The sequence below is a fragment of the Styela clava genome, chromosome 14 (genome assembly GCF_964204865.1).
Source record: "Styela clava chromosome 14, kaStyClav1.hap1.2, whole genome shotgun sequence".
NCBI classification, from domain to species: Eukaryota; Metazoa; Chordata; class Ascidiacea; order Stolidobranchia; family Styelidae; genus Styela; species Styela clava.
This window is the reverse complement of record NC_135263.1, coordinates 15,607,099-15,630,981: the sequence shown is the minus strand read 5'-3', so window position 1 is coordinate 15,630,981 and position 23,883 is coordinate 15,607,099. Positions and strand designations below refer to the sequence as shown.

General features: G+C 33.1%; 2 protein-coding genes across 4 annotated transcripts in view; one reads left to right on the top strand and one right to left on the bottom strand.

The window, feature by feature from the left end:
* Nucleotides 1-775: 775 nt before the first annotated feature.
* Nucleotides 776-23,883, bottom strand: part of LOC120341699 (TATA-binding protein-associated factor 172-like) — a 40,182-nt gene continuing 17,074 nt past the window's right edge. For all 3 annotated transcript variants that reach the window (XM_078119766.1, XM_078119765.1, XM_078119767.1), the window contains 22 exons: nt 23,630-23,782; nt 23,477-23,552; nt 22,653-22,879; nt 21,775-21,952; nt 21,547-21,701; nt 20,443-20,694; nt 19,452-19,586; nt 18,804-18,867; nt 18,221-18,369; nt 17,682-17,834; nt 16,675-16,812; nt 15,522-15,673; nt 15,212-15,289; nt 14,565-14,694; nt 13,610-13,751; nt 6,385-6,515; nt 5,798-5,920; nt 5,243-5,420; nt 4,664-4,850; nt 3,309-3,438; nt 2,927-3,127; nt 776-2,372 (listed from right to left, as the gene is read on the bottom strand). In XM_078119766.1, coding sequence (XP_077975892.1) covers nt 2,226-2,372; nt 2,927-3,127; nt 3,309-3,438; nt 4,664-4,850; nt 5,243-5,420; nt 5,798-5,920; nt 6,385-6,515; nt 13,610-13,751; nt 14,565-14,694; nt 15,212-15,289; nt 15,522-15,673; nt 16,675-16,812; nt 17,682-17,834; nt 18,221-18,369; nt 18,804-18,867; nt 19,452-19,586; nt 20,443-20,694; nt 21,547-21,701; nt 21,775-21,952; nt 22,653-22,879; nt 23,477-23,552; nt 23,630-23,782 — 3,279 coding nt within the window. In that variant the 3' untranslated portion in view covers nt 776-2,225. The remainder of the gene's footprint in view (nt 2,373-2,926; nt 3,128-3,308; nt 3,439-4,663; nt 4,851-5,242; nt 5,421-5,797; nt 5,921-6,384; nt 6,516-13,609; nt 13,752-14,564; nt 14,695-15,211; nt 15,290-15,521; nt 15,674-16,674; nt 16,813-17,681; nt 17,835-18,220; nt 18,370-18,803; nt 18,868-19,451; nt 19,587-20,442; nt 20,695-21,546; nt 21,702-21,774; nt 21,953-22,652; nt 22,880-23,476; nt 23,553-23,629; nt 23,783-23,883) is intronic.
* LOC120341700 (uncharacterized) lies at nt 8,691-13,558 on the top strand. The gene is made up of 3 exons (XM_039410279.2): nt 8,691-8,962; nt 9,790-9,954; nt 11,149-13,558. The coding sequence occupies exons 1-3, from the start codon at nt 8,864-8,866 to the stop codon at nt 11,308-11,310; spliced, it is 426 nt and encodes a 141-aa protein (XP_039266213.1). The 5' UTR covers nt 8,691-8,863; the 3' UTR covers nt 11,311-13,558.

Below are 23,883 nucleotides of genomic sequence, written 5' to 3'. Positions count from 1 at the left end.
TTTCTTTGCACATTTACTAAACGAGTGTCAAGATATTTTCTCGCTTGTACTTAGAAATAAACAAAAAAAAAAAAATTTATATAACGTTTCTGGCAACAATAAAATTTTGACTATACGCATGTCAACACGCCAATTGACCTGGATTTTGAGCTACCGATTGCACGAGCTTCACTAACCCTAGATGCCAACAATTTCATCTCTCTAATATCGCCTTCAGTCCATTTATCAGGCATAAATCTCTGCTAAAATCGCCGATTGTTTTCATCAGCGTGGCGTGTTATTTAGGCCGTAAACGTCCTTTACATTGGTGTTTATTCTCTATAAATCACAAATTTGTGCCACGGTAACAATGATATTTATTTTATTTTTGTACTTGCACAGAATTGTGAATTCGGTGAGAGCGATTAAACGTTCATCGGCGGTGAGGTTCTAAAGACAAATGGAGTAAATCCGCGATCTATCTAAATTTTTTGATTGAAAAGCAGCAATATAAGATACTGAAAAGAAAACCGTAATCAATATAAGATTTGTCGAGTCCCACGACAGTCTAAAAACGCTTTTCTGGGCATTGAAAATCGCAAAATTTCGTGTGCCTAGTGCCTATGACCCAGAACCCGTTTCTTGGTAAAATTTAGATTGGAAATGTTTATTTACCCCACCGCCACCAAGGACAGGGTATGGAATAGAATTATCAGTTTAAAAACTTCTCGGCCAAATAGTCCTTTCATTTTGACTAATACCGACAGGAAAATATATTTAAAAAAAACAAGCAGTATGAAGTCTGATTCTTTTACTTTTGTAAATTACAAAGCTCCTAAGAGAAAAACATAACAATGAGCATAATGCAAATAGATATGATTAAACCATGCACTCAAAAACACTGGCATGCTGTTGCTATCTGATCGAAAAGCCAGATAAAAAAAACGAAATTACTGAGAGCCTTAAAGGTGATATATTATATTATTTTCTGTCGACATGAATGCATTTGAACAAATAAATGGAGCCCAGACTGTACATTGGTTTCACACCCTGGTGTGTAATCATTGTTTTAGAAACTTTTTTTTTTTTAATCGAGATGCTTGATGTTACTAAATGAAACATTTACCCCCATCTCAATGGTCCAATTATAATAAACAACATAAATATCAAACGTCACATCAAATATTGAAAACCTGCAATAGATAGCAGCTAGTAACACAAAGAGACATTAAATAATCAAAACTGGTTTAAATTATGAATACGATATGAATAATTTATTGTTTTCCCAATTTGCTACAACACAACCAGCATTATTTTTTTTATTGTTATTGAAATCTCTCATTATGATTCAATTGACTACAACACTCAAGATTTCCTTTGCCTATAGAACAATAACACTAGATCTCGTGTAAACTCCATTCAGTACCTGACATTTTTTTGAACCTTCTAGTAGGGTGATCATATAATAATTTTCAGCTGTAAGAAAATAGGGTGGGCAAAGATTCGTTTCCACTTTAACTTAGTTTGTGAAGATGACACATTTCGAAACAGTTCAGTAACTTGTTCGACACAATTGATGTAATTCATTACTAGTCTGTATCAATAACATTTCCATGTGGAGCCTATTCACACCTTTCGTCTTACAAAGACTAGCCACTGATATGCATGTATAACGTTTAACTGAGAAAAATGAACCTTGCAATATTGGAACATTGTTTTACCAAAACACAAACATAAACAAAAAAATACAGAAAAAAATATTCAATATTGTTGACATCATTGCTAGAATCGGAAATATGGAACACTGAAAAATATGTTGCATCACGACTCACGAGCCTTTGCGAACATGGCCAGCCCGAACTTATTTTGTGGGACCTATCTGCGACTAAGAAATTGGACATTTTCATCTTGTTACCCTTTGACTAAGTACAAAAATTTTACTTCAACAGACTTGCATGCCCAAATAAACATGCTGACTTATACATGATTATGATTTATATTGGTCAAATTTAATAATTTACACCTAGAATGAGTGTGGGGCATAGGGAAGTACGGGGCCGGCCCTATTCGGGTAACATTAAGTTTCAAGACAATGGAAATTCACTGAGAAGTAAGTAACATGAAATCATATAGAACTGAGTATTATTTTTGTTTCTCCATATATGAGCCACACAATATGTTTCATGAGTAAGACAGAAAATACATTCTAACTGGAAAATAGGAAATGTATGAAGCAGTGGTTTTTATTATGAAACAAGAGATTCCATGAAATTATCTAAATTATATTCAGTATCGTATTGATTTTGATCCCATAAATCACCAATGTCATCCATGAGAGTTCGCAATCCTTTACCAGAAGAATCTTTTTCACGAATTTTCTTCTTTTCAGCTCCCTAGAAAAGAGTAAATTTCAATGTGATATTGTACGTCATTATAAATATAAGTCCTTTAAATCAAGGGTTCTCAAAGTTGATTGACCGATGGGCCAAATTAGAGGCGGGAGAATATTCGTGGGCAGGAGAGAGTAGCTCCCACAAGGGGCCGTATTTGACCCGCGGTTTGGGAACCACTGCTTCAAATTTATAGTAGACAGATGAATTTGTACAGGTAATTTTCATCCGAATAATATCGTGGGATTTTTTTACATGTTGTCATTTCCCTGACAGTGTTCAATCTTACGTTCATCACCTCCCCAGGGTTTTATAAATTGAGTAGGCAATGTGTCTCCAAAAGACTTCAGGCAAATGAAGGTAGTCTCTTACACTGACATGAGCAAACTACGGCCCGTGGGCCAAATTCAATATGGCTCGCCTGATGATGCCATAATCAAACTAAAACCTAATTTTGATGTTTTAGTTAATAATTGCTCAAGGAATTACATACAAAAGTCCCATATCTATTGACAAAAAATATCGAAAATTGCTAAATGGATAACAAAACACCATACCTTTTCAATAGTGAATAAATCTAACACTTGATTTGTTCCCATACTGTGCAAACTACTATTTTCTGTGCTGATCACCGTGTTCGCAATATTTAATTTGAATTGTTGTAATCCAAGTATTTTTTCCTCCAGTGTTGCTCGAGTAATTAATCGATAAACGTTAACAACCCGTTTCTGTCCAATACGATGTGCACGATCCATCGCCTGAATAATTAACAAGGAAAGTATGTTGATGGATCAAAGGTTTTCTAATTTAGTAAAATTGACATCTGAACAATACATTTCTAAACCCAATAAGATACTCAGAGAGCATTTAGCTTGGACCACAAAGCTAACCCTAATCCTGAGTTCATTAATGGAAAAAAGAAAAACAAAAAAATCAGACCTGTAAATCAACTGTAGGATTCCAGTCATGTTCAATAAATATAACAGTATCAGCTCCAGTGAGATTCAAACCTAAACCTCCGACTTTTGTTGTCAGCAGAAGCAAATCGATAGATGGATCATTGTTGAATCTAGATAAGATATGATTGCAGTTTAGAATTGATTCTCTTTTTCCATTCTCAAACGCAGTGAATTTTATTTTTCATACGACGGTTATTCAATCTTTCGCTCTGAACAAGGCCCCACACATGCAGCCATTTAACAATATGTTGGGAGCTATTGTCACTTTGAAAAGACAGGAATATTTCCAGTTTGGCATTGCCTACCCAATTTATTACACCCGGGTGCAGTGGGGCTTGGGATTTCAACCCTAAACTCTAACATTTTTAAGTCTGACGCTTTAACTGCTAGGTAATCAGACAGTTCAATCCGATCTAAGCAGAGAATTTATTCTTTGTAGCCACAAAAGTTTAGTGGTTAGTATGCTACACCTAAGTACATTGTTGTTGAATATTAATTATTGAACTCAAATTCAAAGCCCATGCCCATCAAACTATCTATATGTAATAAGTCATATATAGTCAATAAGTACAGCAAAGAAGATTATTAGTGAAGAGGTCACAAGTAAATACAGTGATACCCCATTAGTCGATTGACTTGATACTCTAACAATTCGGTAGCTGACCAAAAAATGCTGCGATACTTGGACGGGAATTTGGTGCTCGAACACCCGAGTGAGCAGTGAGATGACGTCACACGAACGGTGTATCTCGGCTGCCTCTTGACCACTTAACAAGAGAGCAATGCTCGAATTTATGTACATGAAGGCCAAAACAATCTAGTGCAGGTATACAATCTGTCACAGTATAGACTACCAGTATTGCAATCTTCACGACCAACACGAAAGAGGAACCATCACAATTCACAAGATATGCAACTTTCGATGTCATCCCACAGAAATTTGTTCAAACAAACGGTAACTAATACAAAAAAATTTTTATAATTTTATTTTTAATCTTTATTATGCGCACATTCATATAATTATTGTTGTTTAGTTACATGTTTTATCAATATTTTAAGTATTTTGGAATGCAAAAGAACGAAGTAAAATTCCATTTCCATTATTTCTCATGGCGAAAAAAGTTTCGGTACTCGAACAAATCGGTAGTCGACACCAATCCTGAACGAACTAAATTTAACTACCGAGGTATCACTGTATAACCAAAACATAGCAAATACAAAAGCGCACAAAAATATATAAATAAATTGATTCACCATTATTATATGTAGTTAAAAAAAGCATCTGACATTGGTGTGAGTATTAAAATTCAACTCCAACTATGAATATTCACTTACTTTGATACAATTTGATGTCGATTTGCAGCAACAACAGAACCATCCAATCTCATAAAAGTAACAGATTTCATATGTTTTCTCAATAAATCATGTTCAACGATGTCCAGCATACTTTTATGTTGACAAAATATCAGAGCTCTGTGCTGTCCAACAACTGAATCTATGTTGTTACTGTTGTCTGTAGGAACTAAAAAATTTGAAATTTAAAGTTATGTTCTCTCTAAAACAGTGGTTCTCAAACTTTTCAAGTCACGCCCCATTTTTGGAAATTATTTCAAAAAACACATTGAAAATGCGGTGGATGGAACGTAAATAATGAAATGAACAAGCAAAATTTATTTTTCATTAGTGCAGTTGTTTTAGGCTGACAAAATGATAAATGTAAATATCCAAAAAAAGACGGGCAGGATCAAATCCAACAAATATTTTTTAATTTTAATTAACTTCACGCCCGCTCAAAAAATTGTCTACACCCCTCTTGTGGGGTGTGCCACACCGTTTGAGAACCACTGCTCTAGAATATACTGTAGTCTAAGTCATTCATCGAAAACCCGTAACAACAAATAAACAACTCCCTACCTCCGATTCCACAGTCGAGTAAAAGTTGTTTCAATGACATTAACTTCGATGAATGTTGAATATCGTGCAGAGAAGATTTATCTTTTGCTAATTCATTGATTACTTGTTGATATTCTGGATGACAAGGAGTCAAGACTAATGCAGGATGATTACATACTTTTTGTAGATATTGTAACGCCTGAAACATAGACAATGTCATCAAGGTTGATACAGACCAGTTACAATTTGATTTCGATTTGTTGGAACAACAGCACCATCTAATCTCATGAAAGTCACAGATTTCATATGTTATGATAGCAGTTTATTAATTTATTAGAATTATGTAGAATTATGAATAGAAAATTGAAAAATTACATTGGTAATTGAATTTTTTGAATATTATGTTGTATAAAATAACCATGGCCATCAAATTCAAAAATAATGCTTTGAGTATCACGGTTGTGAAGTCAGAGCGTTTTGAGTCTGAGAGTTTGAGTCTGAGAGAATGAGGAAGTTCCATGAGAAAATGAGTAAGTTCCATCAAAAATCGAACAAATCCTAGTTTCATTTACTTACTTGAAATATGTGGGAAGTCTGCTTAGCACGAGAACCTTGAGTTTGTTCAGCACTGACATGAGTTATAGACGTGTCAACCTCTTTCTTTGCTTTTGTTTTTGCAAAATCTTCATACAGACGAACCTAGAAAAGATAGGTAAATATATCTTTTCAATGCACGACTAAAATTGAGAATCACAATTTTTTATGACATGATAGCGACTACCCCGAGCAAAAGGTAAAAATACAAAATTAAAAAAAAGAAAGCTAAAAAGCAAATTTAATATGAAATAACTGAAAATAGTTTGAAGTACTTATATTTCTGGAGTAAGAGGACTAAAAAATGGTAAAATTCAAATTTTTACGAGCTTCAACATCAAAATACAGGGAGATCCAAAGAAAAACAAAACCCATAAACTTCATAATTACTTCTTTGAAATTGAAGACATTTTTTTAACATTTGAACTTCTGCTTGTGTATGATTGTACCCAAAAGTTTCAGTACTCTAGGAAGTTTCGCACAAAAGTTATGTTCCAAATGACACGAGTTCTGTTATTTTTTGAGCCGCCCAGTTATAAGTTTTATACCAGTATTATAGATCTATTCACCTGTAATGGGCTGAGATTACAGTAATAATCTTGAATTATTTTAGGTGGAAGATCTTGTAAAACATCTTCTTTCAATCTACGAAGCATAAATGGTAACACTTGTCTGTGAAGAGCTTCCATTGCCATCACACCTAAGGAAATAAAAATAATATAAAGCAAGAGAGAATTGTCATTATTTGTCGAGCTATGCCAATGGCTGGAAAAAAGCGATATGCCCTGGCCGGTCTCAAATTCATGTGCATTATTAGAATTTATGACAAGGAAGAATATCCCAAACTACAATAGTCACTAAGACAACTCAGTGGCAGATGTTTTTTACTACAATGGATTAAGTGAACAAACATCAGAAATTCAGAATAAAATGTAATATACAATGATGCAATGAAGAACATAGGACTTGATTGTGATACTATGAGTGCTGAAGAAAATCAGGTTTAAATGTTTTAACTAACTTTTGTGCATTATGGTGTTAGCTAGATTCAAGAATCCTATCCCTCATGATTTGGCATATAATTCTTGTTATTTTTCTGAGACTGTAACTCTGGTCTCATTTTCTCCAAACTCAAGAAAGGGTGCTCTAGATCTAGAAGTATGTGTACCAATATGGAGTAATGGAGGTAACTAATTTTGTTCGCCCATTTTACATCAAGTCGTGTAATGGGACTGCCTTATGGGCAGGGGGGATATTCACTTGGCTAACACAGACAGTCCCCGATCTTGCAATAAAAATAAAATAGGAAAAATTGGAATAAAATTATAGCCTGACCCTAACCTAGTGCACATACTACAAGAGTACCCAAAAAAGAGTTCGAAAAATTGCTCTCAATCACTTCCCTTCCCCCAGTAAAACTGTGTAATTACCATTTTCTCGTACTTTGTGCTTGAAGTTTTTTGTTTGTTTGGTGGCATACTTATAGTTTTGGATATTCAGAACCAATTTTGATTAAATATTGAGAGGATCTTTACAAGTTTGCTACATTATACAGAGAGAGATGAAAGAGTTTGTTGTTATAACCTCGACTGGCTTCAATGGTATTTGCAAATTACTTGGCTAATATACGAATCACATCCAATTAGTCACGTTGCTGCTGTTTGTCCATGCAAATATAAACTTCGAGCAATGGAATCCTATATGTTACAGCGTAAAATGACCTTTTTTTAATTTTTATCACAAAAGAAAGCCCAATATAAGAAGCAATTATACACTCCCCAACAACTACAGTGTGCTATAAAATGCTCAGTCATTATTTATAAAGTTAATCAGATTACTTTATATTGCCTTTCACATTTTCATATACATACGGTACCTTTCCAAAAAAAAATATCAAAAAGGTCCCATTTTAAGAAAAACTTATATTGTATCAAAGGGAAACAATACAATGTCATTTGCAAATTCGACAGCAAAGGCTCATTTCCTGTGCTAACCTCTATGAGCAATGAATACGTCAGTCATCTTACAAGCGTGAGATTAGTTCACAGCGTTAGTGTATTACCTGTATGTTATGCACTGGGTGTTCTAAGAGTCTTAAAATTTTGCAAATTGCAGATGAAATTAAACCTCAACAGTTGTATTAAAGATAGTTAAAAAACTTACATAAACACTGATTAAATAACACAAACCTAGTTGAGATATATTGAGAACTGACTCCATAAGAAAATTAAAATTGTAATAAGACTTTATGGCATTTGGAACATATTCTAGAGAAAACATAACTTTCTGTACCTAGCGTCCTTGATTACTGATACTTTGAGTACAATCATACACAATCATGAATTCAAGCGTTAAATAATTTTTATTATTTTGTAGATGTAAATAAAAATTTATGGGTCGTGTTTTAGGGGGTGTTATCCTGTAGTTGCGTTGCTTGCTCTTCCTGGTTTAAATGGCTTACATATTTTCATCACGTTAGTTAAATTTAGAAATAAAAGTTTCGGTTTGGCAGACTAGATGCTTGTAGTCCAAACCCACAAACAAATCACACACGAAACATGTGACGCAGATTATGAATAACAGACAGCATACATCACTCGTCCCTGGATTATTGTTAAATATTAACAGATACAATCAATAGGTGACACGAGATGAAGGGAAAATGTGAAAAGCCTAATATCTGAAATGTATTGAACAGTAGAGGATTAAAATTTAAATCAGCTAGTGAGCATATTGAAGCAGTCAGATTTGAAAAGATTGTTATTCTATTTTTACGATGACAGCTAAAAGCCGCTTTTAACAAACGAAGGACTAGAGTACAATGGTGTCTAGAGTGAAATGTAGATTGAAGTGTATAAAATATAAGTATTGACACAAGGAAAAAGACAAAGAAATACACCGGTATATACTCAAAAATGAAATAGAATTGAAATTACCTTATAACAAAGCTATGAAAGCTAGAATATTATATTCCTCTTACTAATTAATTAATTCAGATATCAAAACCTTATTACAGAGTAACAACATCACGATATATAGGCCTAACAAATGAAAATGATCAGAAAGTTACCTACGATATTACTAATATTTGTGGCCTTATTGAGCATTGGATTCACTTATGCAGAAGAAAATGAGGACGGCAGTGGGGTGAGATCTTATTAATTATCATCAGTTTAATAACTTATTAGCAATGTAAGGTTGGCCATATTTTTATTCAGATATTCCTTAAGCTTTCCCGTTGAACTGAGAATATATTAGTTCTATGTCTGTGTTAGCCAAGTGAATATCTTCCTTGCCCAAGGTTTCAGTCCCTTTATACAACTTGATGTAAAGTAGGCAAACAAAATTAGTTACCTTCATATTGTTACATACACTCTCGGATTGCCCAATTATGTAACATGTAGTGCTATCATAAAGCTGAAATGTGTTATAAAATATTCGAAGCTTAATATTATTTGCGAGAATATTCAATTTAAAAACCTTTAACAACTTATGACAAAATAATGTTAGCTTTTAATCACCGCTCTACCGAATAGCTCTCAACCCTTTTTCTCTAATTTATCATTTTACAAATTTTAAAAGTGTTAAATGGGTATATATTTTAACTTCCACAAATATCTATAATACCTCAAAAGACAAAAAAGACTTTCAAACGAATTTCAATGTAGAAAATAAAGCACATACCAATGCTAATCTCAACCCACAAGTAAAATTTACTCGTCCGCATGTTAAATTAAGCCCAAGTTGAGAACCCCCAATTTAAGCCACTGTATTTATTATTATTTTCTAGAAAGAATCACTTAATATTCCTAATATTGTTTCTATAAATATGACTAAACATCTGATTTTAAATACAATTTTTGAAGTTTTACCGAACTTTGTTACCGGTAAAATTATAAAAATCGCAATTCAGGGTGAAAGACGTCGATAAACCAATTTTCACCCTTCCCCCTTTTCTTAATTTTTTTTCTCAGGATATACCAGACTCAACAATGATCCCAATAACAAATAAAACAGGGGAAGGTGAAGAAGACAACACTTCGAACATGACAACAATGCAGATCATATTCGTGACTTCTATATGCTCGATTCTTACAGTTGTTCTGCTTGCAATAATAACGATATATGTTTGTGGAAAAGGGAGTTATTTAGTTTTTAAAAAGTATATTACACAAATATATACATTTAGATCCTGCCTAATCTTCTGTTAACCACAAATGGTCAAAATTGGATAATATACTATTTGAAATACATTTTAGACTAATGTTTTAAAATACGGACTGTTTTAATATATTATAAATTGGGTCAGGTTCAACAGAGAAATTTACAGAAATCATTTGGAAATGTTTAGATTAAAAAAACAAATGATTTACACAGTTTTACTGGGGGAAGGGAAGTGATTGAGAGCAATTTTTCGAACTCTTTTTTGGGTACTCTTGTAGTATGTGCACTAGGTTAGGGTCAGGCTATAATTTTATTCCAATTTTTCCTATTTTATTTTTATTGCAAGATCGGGGACTGTCTGTGTTAGCCAAGTGAATATCCCCCCTGCCCATAAGGCAGTCCCATTACACGACTTGATGTAAAATGGGCGAACAAAATTAGTTACCTCCATTACTCCATATTGGTACACATACTACTTTCAAATGATTTAGTATTTTTATAATGTCAAAGGTACTCTATTCTCGCCGACTCCCGAACAACAAATAATTTCAAAATGGAAATATTGTTCCTTAAATCAAATATTTAATAATCAAATATCTCCAATTTCGAATTTTTCAAAACTCTCATTTTGGATAGCATAGGTTTGGGTATTTTGTAAAAAAAATTTCACTCTAACGAAAATGATATTGTGTCTTTAATACTGAACTATTAGTGATTGAAAATGGTCGTTAGACTATAAGAAAATATAATGTTGATTGCTTGATCCAACAAGTCGCCTATATAACAACATTTTAAGGGTTATATAAGTATCTTGAAATAATTTTCAGGATACAGATTTCAGGATAATAACTTTCAAGCACAGTAAAATGGAGGATGGGATTCAAAAGCTATTTGCGATTTGTAACTAGCCTATCCGCAGCCGATTCCAGTTTTATTAACACTTAAAATGATAGCAACGCAATAATGGAAACATGACCAGAGACAACAGAAAATCAAGACATTTTCAGCCAATCATTTTTACTGACAACATAGTTTATACTAAGTTATGAATGCACTGGAAAGCATGATTGGAAGAATAATATACAAATATGAAAAATACCGCACATCGTACCACTATGGAGACAACATCCACTGATTTTAATTCATACATTCTAAAACCTTTTTTACAGAAAAAAACAAGCGAGCGATGTTACGGTCCAGTAACTTTACTTCATAATGACATGGCAAACCACGATGAAGACGACACTTTATACATGGTTGATTACGATCATGTCGCAATGAATCACTCCAAATTATCAATTACGATCAACTCTGAGCTGAACGAAAAATGATGTGCGAACCGGAGAACATTTGAACAGACGTAAAACACATCATTATTCCGAGCATTTCATAAAAACAAAAACTTATTAAGCTGTTATATTGAAAATTAGTATTGACAGACAAATTTAATCTGCGTTTATGATGAAATTACCAAAAAAAGCACAAAAAGAACCAGTGCCCTTATTTATAAACCTATATTCAAGAAGGCATCTAAAATCGAACTATAACAATACTTAAAACAAGGTACAATGTCTGTCCTTTTCAATAGACAAGACAATGAAGTGGACGTAAAAACTACATTTTCTCTATGCAATCTACGTCAAATTGAAATCCATGATATTGGTAAAAAATGTTTATTCCACAAAATGTTGTAGGAATGTATTTTAAATATACAGGGAATTCATAAATTCCTGATAAAAACAGATAAAGAAACTTGATGTGCTTTATGAACTAATAGTGGCCATATATAAAGGTGTAATGAAGGCTCAAATAAATACTAATTAAAATAAAACAAACTTGGTTAAGATATACTGAGAACTGACTTCATAAAAAAGTTTCGAAATTGTAACAGGAATTTATGAGCACCCTGTTCAAATGTTACATATTATTTATTTATACTGTTATTCCATTTTGTCTGTGCAATAGACAAATAGTACTTTAATTTGTAATGTTGTTATGTTGGTTCTTATTCCACTTTTTTTTATTACTGTTATAAAATCTAATGTACATATTGTCAATGAACAACTATGCTTCAAAAAATAAACTTTAGTTTGTACAATGTGGTGAAACTATAAATATAGTGAGTGACGCAGAATTATGAACTTGAAATTTCAATTTTTATAAATACTTTTAAATTTCCTGATATTTATATACATGTAACTGTTGCATCATTTTTCATGCCTTTTTGTCCGAACATGGCCCCGTAAGAGCAACCACTCTTATGTAAAGAGCTATTATTTTTGGTAGGGCTGGAACTTTCCAGTTTGGGGTGAGGTAGTGACATGAGATTTGATCCAGAGGTGTGTAGCTTGCAATGCCAGCACAGTTGAGCCAAAAATATTAGATTTTAACTGTTAGGCCAGTGGTTCCCAACTTCTGTCATTGATTTCCTCCCTTCACCTAATTTGAAACTCATTATTCCTCCCTTCCTATGCATAAAAAGTACCTCATTTATTTCAACCTAAATGGGATCCTTAGATAGTGTTATGCACAAGTCGCTCCCAGTTTTTGTACAGTAAAAATAGTTTATCATTATTAGTCAAAGAATTGCCAAAGCAAAATTTCGCCCCGGTTAGGAAACATTGATCTGGGCCTGACATGGGCAAACAGCGACTCGCTGGCAAAATTGTTGGGTAATTCAATCTGGCCCGCATGATACTGCCACAACCAAACTAAAACCAAATTTTGATGTATTAGCTAAAAAAAAAGCTCAAGAAATTTGTTGAGATTGAGATTAAATTTAGTTTGGTCATGAGGCTTATTCTTTTTCACTTTTGCTATAAACATTGTTCATAAAATGTAAGTTTTAATGTCTTGCTTAAGTGGGCCGCAAGTCTGGGTGGGCAAAATTTTTGGCTCCTGGTCCACTCCGGCGCTAGGCCATTGTGCCCATAACAAGAATATGAATCATTTAAACACTTTTTATTGGAATTAGTCAAGTAATTTAAAAGAAAGTGTCAGGATTTACGATTTAACATTCTAGTAAATATTATTATCTCTTGCTTCTAACATTGGAGATGGATTTAACTTTAAAGTGAGAACTACTTTTATGCATTATAAATAACTGTATAATCTAATAACACTATCACTGTGCACTTAACAGAACGAGTGTGATTTCCTATATTATGTTCATGTGTTCAGAATATTGAATATAAATTGTGTTCATAAATTCTTTCTTTTAAGTAAATACTAAATCGCTTGTACTTTGTATATTGATATTTTACCAAATAAAACAATTGAAACTTTGAGAATGAGTTTCTTCTTTTGAAGGTAAAAGCAGGGATTCTCAACCTTAATCCTCTCGTTTACGCTTTGGTACATTTCAAAAGTAAAATCTACCCCTTCCAAAGTCTGAGTGAACTATGAAGAAGGGCACAACACAAGACATACTGCCCTCAGCGAGAGCATAGTAGATATCGATCGCGCAAGAGATCTTCTATGTGGTCAACATTCACATTCGGTCATAAACTTTCTTAATTGCTGAACTCACCCCGTCCAGGGTAAATCTATCTCCGAAGGGTCAATTATTCCCCAATAGAAACCCCTCCATCCTGCAGTAGCAATATTATTGTAAATTAATTTAAAACAAACCTTCTTCTTGCTCTTTTGAAGAACATTTTGCATCACGACTTGCGAGGATTGGTTTTCCATATCGACAATTGAATTCATGTTCTGATCCGAGAAAGCCAGGCATCAGAAAATCAAATAATGACCATAATTCCAATACACTGTTCTGTAATGAGAAAAGTCTAATTAATCAACTCACACAAGACAATAACAAGACAAGACAGAATAGTTCATGACTGAAGGCAAGTCCACAAGCAATTACTGAGATTTGAATTACCAAAAAAAATTTTCTTTATCGAAATTAGAATTTACTGTAAACTGAATTATTGCGGATTGAATGTGAAATGAAAAACTTGAAAATTTGAATAAGTGATTGGTACAAGCAGAGAATGCATTTAATTACAATGAATCATATATCTTAACTTTTCAGCATTTTTGAATCCAAAGTCATAGAATACACATGTTTGTTCCTTGCTAATCATGATCAATACAAAATATATATGTATTCTATGTTTCAAAAAAATATTTTAAAATTTATTTTAACTGGTTTTGCTATTCTAAGTATATTCATTTGAAACCGAACATGTTTGCCATCAGCAGGTAAGTCCAAAACGAATCAAATATTCAAATATATATTCAAAATTAATTATATTCAATATAGTAAATTTTTGAATTTAGGAATAATTTAGAACTTTTTTATTAAAAAATTTGGGATTTTGAGTCGTCACTGTCAGATAAGTAGACCAAACCGCACAACATCTCAATTGGTATAAAATTTGTTTCGTTTCGAATATAACAAACATGTAGATATGGTGATTTATGTACTTTCCACATAAACTTGCCACCAATTTAGAATGTGTTCAACATTTCACACTTGAAAACATTTTCTCAGAATGTATTCGGAATAGTGAAATATTCGTTGCAGAATATTTAATTTAAAATTTAATAAATCAAACTAAAATAAAACGATCATGCTTACTTGGATTGGAGTTCCTGTCAATATCAGTCGATGATTAGAACGCAAACTTTTGATACAAAGAGTTAATTTACTTTTTCCATTTCTTATCATATGTCCTTCATCCAATATACAATAATTCCAATCAAATTTGCTATAAATAAAAAAGAAATAAAAAGTGTATCAAGATTATTGAAAATAGCATTCAAAAAGTGTTTCAATGATGATATGTTGACTATCGAACACACATAAGAACATATTCGAAGTAATGGCCAACTCCGAATAATTTACGAGTTGGGTTGCGTGGCGAGAATAAATAGGTTTTTGAATGTTAATCACAATTCAAGTGAAAATCTTGACATATTCATGGTGCATTCCATCATTATAATGCTTAGGATTCAGAGTTTTCTATATTTATTCCACGGGGAAAGGAAAACAGATAAGACGACCTAATCGAATCACAGCTTCTTGTTCGGTCAACAGTCCTTGTCCAGACTATGAACATAGTTGTCCAGGTATTTGTTTCAAATGCATAGACATGAGGTATTCAAATAAGTCATGTCAATCAAGGACAAATAATGGTTTATAATAAAGAATGCATACATTACATATATGATTTTCTCAATACTACAGGAATTTAAGCATGATAAAAGATTAAATAAAAGATGAACCTGAAAAATTCCACATCATTTCGAACAACTTCATATGATGCAATCACAAGGTTATGTTTCGACAATTTTGTTTGTAACCTGAAAACACAACAAAAAAAAGTCAAGAAAAACATATTTTGAATGGAACCAACCCATCCTGTCTCTATATACTGAAAATTTAAAATAGATTGGTATATTATTTGCCTAGAAAAGCACAAATCTTTACCAACAACAACAAGGATAACAACAACTACATTAATAACAACAACAACAAGTAGAACAACAACAATTCTGATGTACACTTCATGTCGAATAACAAAATCGGACTAACCTCTGTCTCTCTCTTGGATTACCAACATAATGCAACGGATCAAGATGACTTTTTCCGCAAAATCTCTCCACCTCGTCCACCCAGTGACCGGTCAGTGTTGGAGGGCAAATCACAAGAGAGGGAATAGGTGCACTTGCACTATCATTAGTTTCCTAAAGTTAGAAAAAATAATAAATATGGCGCTGAGGATAGTTTACTGGATAATTGGTTCATCCGGAGATCCCTAAATTTGTGAGCTATTTTCTGTAAACGTTTTAATGCAGCGTATTTACTAGATCCAAATAAGGTTCTGCGTAAGGAGCCCTTGCAAGGAGCTACAATAATTTGAAAGGACAAGGATCTTTTTTGTTTGGCAAAACCTACCAAATTTCCTACACCCTGGTTGAAGTGGTGGGCATGGGATTTAAAACCAAGATTTCAACCTGAAATGCCATCAGTGTAAAGATTAACGTTTTTCCGACTAGGCCAGCAGTTCGCAAAGTGTCTGCTGCAAAAATTACCAGAATTGTGCTGAAAAACTAAAAATATGAGATATTCTACATATTGTATTTATTATTTTTTTTTTAAACGCTGCGTATATAAATCAATTAATTCATTTTAAGTTTCTATGCCATAACAATAGGTAGACAATACTTGCAGCAATTTCGCGAGTGGCAGTTTATTTATCTGCTGACACGTGTTTAGCGAATATGAGTGATTTTTAAGTATTCCAAAGAAAAATCAGGCAGAACTGAGGAAGAACAGTTGATTTTTTGCCTTTAGGCCTACATGTTTACAAACTTTAAAAGGTATAAAGTACACACTAACTAACTATCACAAAATTTTATTTCAAAAGCAGAATTTTTTTTTTCGAGTAAGTCCGCCATGAGTTTTTTCTCTGATAATTTGGCGCTGCACGAACAAAAATTTTGCGAACCGCTGCACTAGGCCATCACTCATAAGTCATAACTAGGTATATTTTTCTGAAGTAGTGCTGAAGACTTGGAATTTATGATAGCAATGATCAAGCATTCAATGAACAAATGAATTGAGCTGAGATTCCCAGTTTTACTAATAACTATCTCAAATAACAATTGGTTATGTGAACCCCAGAAATAACAGAAAATAAGATTTCAATGAATGTAAAAAATAAAAGTTAGTTTATGTTACTTACATGAAAAGTTTTAGCACGATAGAAATGATCTGATGCCAAAATGCAAATTGATTGAAGAGTTTTTCCCAGTCCCATATCATCACATAAGACCCCATGTAATTTATACCTGTTCAAGAAAGCCATCCACTTCACACCATCCTAGGATAAAATGAAAGGGGGAAATTTGAATGACATAAAGCAAATATTCACATGGATTGTTTTGCTCAATTCTTGTTGTTGTTGAGAAAAATTGACTCAATACATGAACAATTCGTTGGTCGACCATGAAATTCGAGTCAAAAATGCTGCTACTCTATCGGTGCTAGAACTCCCGAGCATGTTGTCGAGTGAGATAACGTCACAAGAAATTTAACTACTCATTCAACAGTAGAGCAATGCTCAAATATAAGGACACAAAGGCCAAAACGAAGTAGTTAGAGTATCCAAACTGTCACAGTAGACTACCGGTACATCAATCTTTCCTGACTAACACGGGCGCCACAATAAGCTCTATTCTTGATGCAGTCATTGAACACAAAAAACGAATCCCCCACAGAGCCCACAAAAATTTGCTCAAATGTAAATTTTTCATAATTTTAACTTTATATATATTTAATATTTATTATGTACATTGTACACATTCAAATAATTGTTGTTGTTTAGGAACACGATTAGTTAATATTTTGGTTATGTTGGAATTAGAAAAAACGAATTAAAAAAATCACCATTGTTTCTTACAGCGAAAAAAAGTGTCGGAAAAAAAAGGTAGTCGAACATCAATCCCGAACGAATTATGTTCGACTATCGAGGTATCACTGTAGATAAATTTTGAGTGAAATAGAGAGCTTATCAATAATATTCATTGAAAATTTGAAAAAAAAAGTAATAACCCCAACACAGCTTCAACCATCTTTAAGTACTCAAACTTGAATACGACTGATCCACTAATTAATTTTATAATGATTCAATTTGCTCAGTTCAACAATTTATATGTACACTTCCATACCAAATAACAAAATTCAATTCACCTGTTGGTAAGATCGCAACTTTGCATTGATAGGAACAGGTATAGGATATTGATCTAAGGAACTACTATCGAGCAATTGTTCCAAAAATCTTCTTTCGTGTTTCCGTTTTTCGACTAATACCGATGGTAGATCAGGTGCATCAGGTACACTAGCCTGAAAAATGAAAATTTAAATTTAGTGTGCGGTATCGTGAGATCTAACGGGGATCCAAAAAAGAGAGATAACATAACTACTCAATGGCTGCTTACAACTATCTAATTATAAAATATTGAACCATTCTTTCAATTGACAAAATGAGAGTGAAAAACTAAAAACTAATTTTGAGTCAAAAGTTGAAATATCGGTACTCCCGTAGTGTGTGTACCAGGTTAGGCCATAATTTTATTCCGATTCTCCTTATTTTAGTTCTATTACGAGTTCGGGGACTGTCTCTATTAGCCAAAGTGAATATCCCCCCTGCCCATAGGTTTCAGTCCCTTCACACAACTTGATGTAAAGTAGGCGAAAAAATTAGTTACTTCCATATTACAAGTACAAACCTCAACAGGTAAATACTGGATTAAGGACGCAAAACATTGTGTAGCGATCAAACGAACTTGTGTATTATGATCACTCATTCTACCGAGCAATGGTACGATAAGCAGCACAGTGTATGGTAGGATTTCAGTCTTCAAACAGTCGATAATATCTAGAAAATTAACATGTTTTGTTGAGTTAAACCATAATAATCCAACTTATCATCATTGATTATGTCATATTTTTCAGAAATGAATTTTTGTGATTTTCTGCCATTATGGGCCAGGGGCTTCGCTGTACAAATCTGAAAGTTGAAAAATGAGATTTTTTCAAAACCTTAAAATGTGACATTAGGTTCTACTGATGCCAATATTGTATTAAAGTGTATCAATTTCAATACAAAAATACAGTTAAAGCTTAAAAAGTATCCAGACTCAAGACTCAAAATATACCGAATGTATTAAAACATTCATTTCATTTTAGATATTCCAACTAATTAATCCTTTTAATTGACTGATCAATTCTATATTAAAATTTTGACAGCCCAACAAAAAGAATTACCTAAGTTCAAATCAAAATTTTGTTAAAATACAGGAAGGTGCTTACTAGATACAAGTTCAATGATCCCCATTCTCTTATATAAGTCGGAAGAATCAATCGATGGAAGAAACTAAAAAAAGAGAGGATTTCATTTTCAGCATGGGGAGAGGTAAGAATCTTACCGTAAGATGATAGATAAGACAGATAAATCATATGGCAAACCATGGCATCTCATTCGGTCACCAGTTCATGTAGATTATGGGAATAGTTGAGCAGTTTATTTGTTGCGAAAGCATGGACTATGGTATTGGTGAGGAAGCCTAGACAAAAGTCAATGGGGATGAACCGGAAAATCATAGGCGCAATGACACGCTTTGAACATATTGCGTCAATCGTCGTGAAAATATATTGTATAATCATAATCACATTACAGATATATAAATAGGAGGGTAAACGAAGGCAGGTTAGGTAAATATTCAGTAAACATTATCTTGTCAACAAAGTAGATATATTCATTGAAATCAATAATGAAATTCAGATAAGTGAAAACATTTAGATACCTATGTCATTAAAGTTTAAATTTTGACTAAAACAATTGTAGAAAAAAATATATCATGAAACACATCAAAAACTCAATAAAAAAAATGGAATTCTTCTCATCAAAAATAAAAATCAAATCCATAAAGTCTTCTATAAAAATTAAACATATCTTACCTCTCCCACAAGTTTTGTCATCACTTCCGAAGGAAACCGTTTAGCGAGAACAGAAAGGCATCTACTACAAACATATCTAACAGAAGAATACGACGTCCAAACTAAATTGAACATTTGAGGAAGCAAACTTAGAACCTGCAATAAGAAAAATATATATTCACAACTATAATATATCAGTTTTACAAACACGTTCGAAAACTTACCGGTAGTTTAAATTTTGAGGTTAACAAAAAATAACAATGTATCGACACGCAACTGCTTTTAATGCATAAAATAACAAAATCTTAAAAATTTCAAATACTCGTCAAATTTTCAAATAAGGTAGAAAAAATGGGGTTTGCATGTGGGACCAGCTGACGCGTTCTGTCAACAGAATTTCAGAGAAATAATTTGAACTACTGATTCATACTGAAAACTTGGAAAAGATTGTAAGCTAGACCCATGGTTCTCAAACTTTTTTGTATCATCGCTACCTTACAGTACATTCAAGGTTATAACAGGAAATACAAGGAAACATGGAAACAAACAAATTTATTGCAAAACAAGTAGTCAAATCATGATAAATGACGTTTTTAATAAGATGGATGAATTTCAACAATTTTTTTTGATATTTGAAGACATTTTAGTTTTGCGAATTGTCACAGATTGTGAATTGTCACAGTTTTGCGAATTGTCTCCATATAATAAGGAGTTTTTCACACTTTTCGCACAGTGACGGGCGAGAAAAAACTCTTTACCGACGCCGACTCCAACTCGTGGCACATATCTAGATGTCGTGCCCAGGCACATTTCACAGCCTGAATACCCACGATGAAAACAATTAGCGATTTTAAGAAATTTTGACTTCTCAAGAATGAAGAATCGCCCCCCAGTCACCCTCTTCGAGAATCGCTCAGCTAAACCACAATAACAAATTCACTATTTCATTTGACTTCAAATAGAATATTATACAATAATTACTTCTTGAAAAAAAAAAAAAAATTTCACTTACTTTCATTTTTGCTACATCAGTATTTACAACAGGAGCGAGAGCTTCAACAATCAGAAGACTCAACATTTTGTCTCTCAATTTCTCCTCACTCTCTCCATTTTCTACATCTCCATTCATCTGATTTTCCTCAACATGAGGTTGGCAAATCATTGTCCATAATTGAGGCAACGTCTCAAATATATTTTCATTGAAATGGTGGCAGAGAGACTTCATACAAACTAAAGCTCCATCTCGTGCAATATTTGGTTCATTCTGTTAAATTTAATTTATTTATTTATTTAATTTAAAATATTTTTTTATACGATATCTTTTGCTCTAAACAAGGCTCTTCAAAAGCAGCTTCTTGTAGGTAAGAATCTTTCCATTTCGACATTGCCCGCCAAATTTATTCCACCCTGAGTAAGGTGGTTGGCATGGGATTTGAACCTGCAAGCTGCAACGTCATCAGAGTTGGGTGATTGGGTCTAACGCTCTACCCACTGGGCGATAGTAGAAAAATGAGGAATAGTTCAATAGCTGAGTCATGGTTAGAAGTTATGAATGAGGCTCGGACAACTTGTAACTTAAACCATTGTTATCAATAAAAACATGCGGAGTGATGGCCTAGTGCAGCCATCGGCAACCTGCATCCCTTTGTTCTTTGAACTCCCGTGAATCAAATGACTATGGCAGTTTTTCGTTAGAAGCAGTGAGGATTCAATGAAAGTCGAGGGCATAAAGTCGATCACTACTCACTAATTACACATCACAGCAGGTATAAGTGGAGAGCGGTAAAAATAGGTGGCATTACAATGGTTCAAATTTGTTAAAACTTTTCCTTTTCATTTTTCAAGTTCTTTTTATTTCATCATAAACTGAATTATTGCTTCACTCATAATTCAGTAAATTAAATCAAGAATTGTCAAAATAAAAAGATCCCTTCAGAAAATATGGCTTCTTACGTATTAGTGGCCACCAGTAGAGAGCTTCGCTTACAATGAAAACTCCGCATATAAAAACGCCTATTTTTCAACAAATATTGAATGAAAATTATTCAACGATATTACATTATAGTATTATTGAATTTAGCTCGACAAAGACAAAAAATTGAAGTGTTAAACAAACCTCTGAACTTGAACTTTTATCATGCCTCGGAGAAAAATGTTTCCTTCTTTTATTTTCTGAACTTTGGATTAAAGCAACACGATTTCTCAGTAATGTTATAATTATTTTATTCGTTGAATCATCTTCGGAAAACGGAGATTGATTCAGAATCTCAGCTAAAAAAAAATTATTTTTCACTAATATATTTAATAATGAAAAAGAAAAATTAAAACAAAAAGTAGAACTCACATGAAATACCAGTAGTTGGATTCAATAAATCAGGACAAATACCGGAATCTCCTTTTAAAAATTGACATAAATTACGAATAAGTTTAGAGTTAGGACATGGATTACGATTTGAACAAATATCCAGCAGATACGTAAGTGCTTCTGATATTACATTACGATGTATTTGGTTTTCTTCTCTCTGTAAAAAATATAAAATGATTTCAAGTATCTGAAAAAATACAGGATACCAAGTCTTTCTCAGCAAAGTTGTCAAACTAAATGGCCTCTCTTGGGCTTGTTTATACATACAGGAGAATTCAAAGTTCATTCCTTACTATATATATATTTCAACATATTTTAAAACAGACCATATTAACACTAATACCAGTAAGTTAATTTTCACTTACAAATATAACAAGTTATAAAATAGGAAAGAAAATAAATCAATTTCTGGTTGGTTCATGTAATTACTTGTCAGTCATGGCATAATTCCTCCCTAAGTTCACGCATTTCAATCGAAAAACTTGCCAACCATTCCCAGACCCTACCCTATTATCATCGTTATGCAAAGTCCCTAAACGCGAGTCGCAAGCCAAGTCGAGTCATAGGTCAAGTTGAATCTCTGATTCAAGTCTCACTGACAGTTTTTCGAGTTCTAGCATGGGTCCTTCGAGACTTTGATAAATGGTGACTCAAGTCCTACTCAAGTCGAGTAACTTGAGCCACTCCAACACTGCCCTAAATAGACTGACAAACGAGTGGCAGGGAGTGAATAGAATTTTTTTATACAACGAACATACGGCTCAGCTGTCCAATAGGTCCCCTCCCCGAAAAAAATCCTATTGTGTCATATGCTAACACCAAGCTCGATAATGAAAAATTTAATACCAAAAACATACTTTTAATCCTTCCATCAAGGGTCTTATGATTGGATTCATTTTAGGCAAATGTACAATAGATAGAGATTGATTCACAGTTGTAGAAGTAGATGAAAATGATGCGACGACGAGACAGTGAGAAACGTAAGAACGCACAGTACGTTGTAAGGTATAATGTTCTTGTTGAGCTTCATTAGCAGTGAAAAATAAGCGTTGATGTGATTCTTTCAAATCATCGAAGTTCGAATCTTGAAAAAGAAAACTTATATAAATGAGTGGCCTAGTGCGTAAAGCATTAGACTTTACTTTGATGGCATCACAGGCAGGGATGGCCAATTCGAATAAAGTATTTGAATGTATTCAAATATCTCATCATTCGAATATCGAATTTTTGTGTGATGTCACATCTGATCTCAATGTGTCTTCAATGAATGAAAACTTTTTCGATTGTAACTTGTGCATCGCACACACACTCAGCACATGCGCGCTCTGGCAAAAAAAATCTAGATTCATACACGTTCTCTCGTTTTGCAAAAATCTCTTCCTTCCAGTCTTGTTTTTATTGATGCTCCTCGCGTGTTTCGTCGCCGCGCCATGCAACAACAATCCAGGTCAAACTATACTATTTTATTCCATTTCAGCATTTACGCAATGGTAGATGTAAGTTCTGCGCTACGCATTATAACAATATGGTACACATAATTTCATAAATTAATATGTAGGCTCAAATATTGGAATTTGTACAAAGGCTTAATGGATATTTGATTGTTGTTGCTTGAGTCCTTTGCTTGAGCAAATTATCTCCCTTTAAATAAATATTTCTGTTATAGCTACTCATACCATACCTTGTAATTTTGATTCCAATTCTGTGGAAAGCGTTAAGGCATCTTCCAAACTATACACTGGTTTGATTGGAAACGTCTATAAAATATAATATATAAGGTTGATGGACAACTGATAACTATAAGATATAATAATATGATTATGATTCTACTTACCAATGGTTGTTGAAAATATTTGGATGTCATCATGAAAATATTTTTAATTTCTGATTGCACTTGAATAAACAATGAAGAAATCTCATTAAAATATAAATCTTCTGTTAGAGAGTTGAGCAGCGAATTATAAATTTCAGGAGAAGGTTGAGATTCCTGGAAGATTAATTCAAGAAAATTATCAAGGCATGAACCAGTAAAATAATTTTTTTTTTTTTAGATTGGTGCTATAAATGTACGAATGATACATTGCTATA

Bases quoted from the DNA above. Each gene is read 5' to 3' on its own strand.
- LOC120341700 (XM_039410279.2), top strand. From the start codon at position 8,864: ATGAAAATGATCAGAAAGTTACCTACGATATTACTAATATTTGTGGCC. The intron at 8,963-9,789 runs GTGAGATCTTAT...TTTTTTTCTCAG, and splicing joins AAAATGAGGACGGCAGTGGG to GATATACCAGACTCAACAAT. The intron at 9,955-11,148 runs GGGAGTTATTTA...CCTTTTTTACAG, and splicing joins CGATATATGTTTGTGGAAAA to AAAAAAACAAGCGAGCGATG.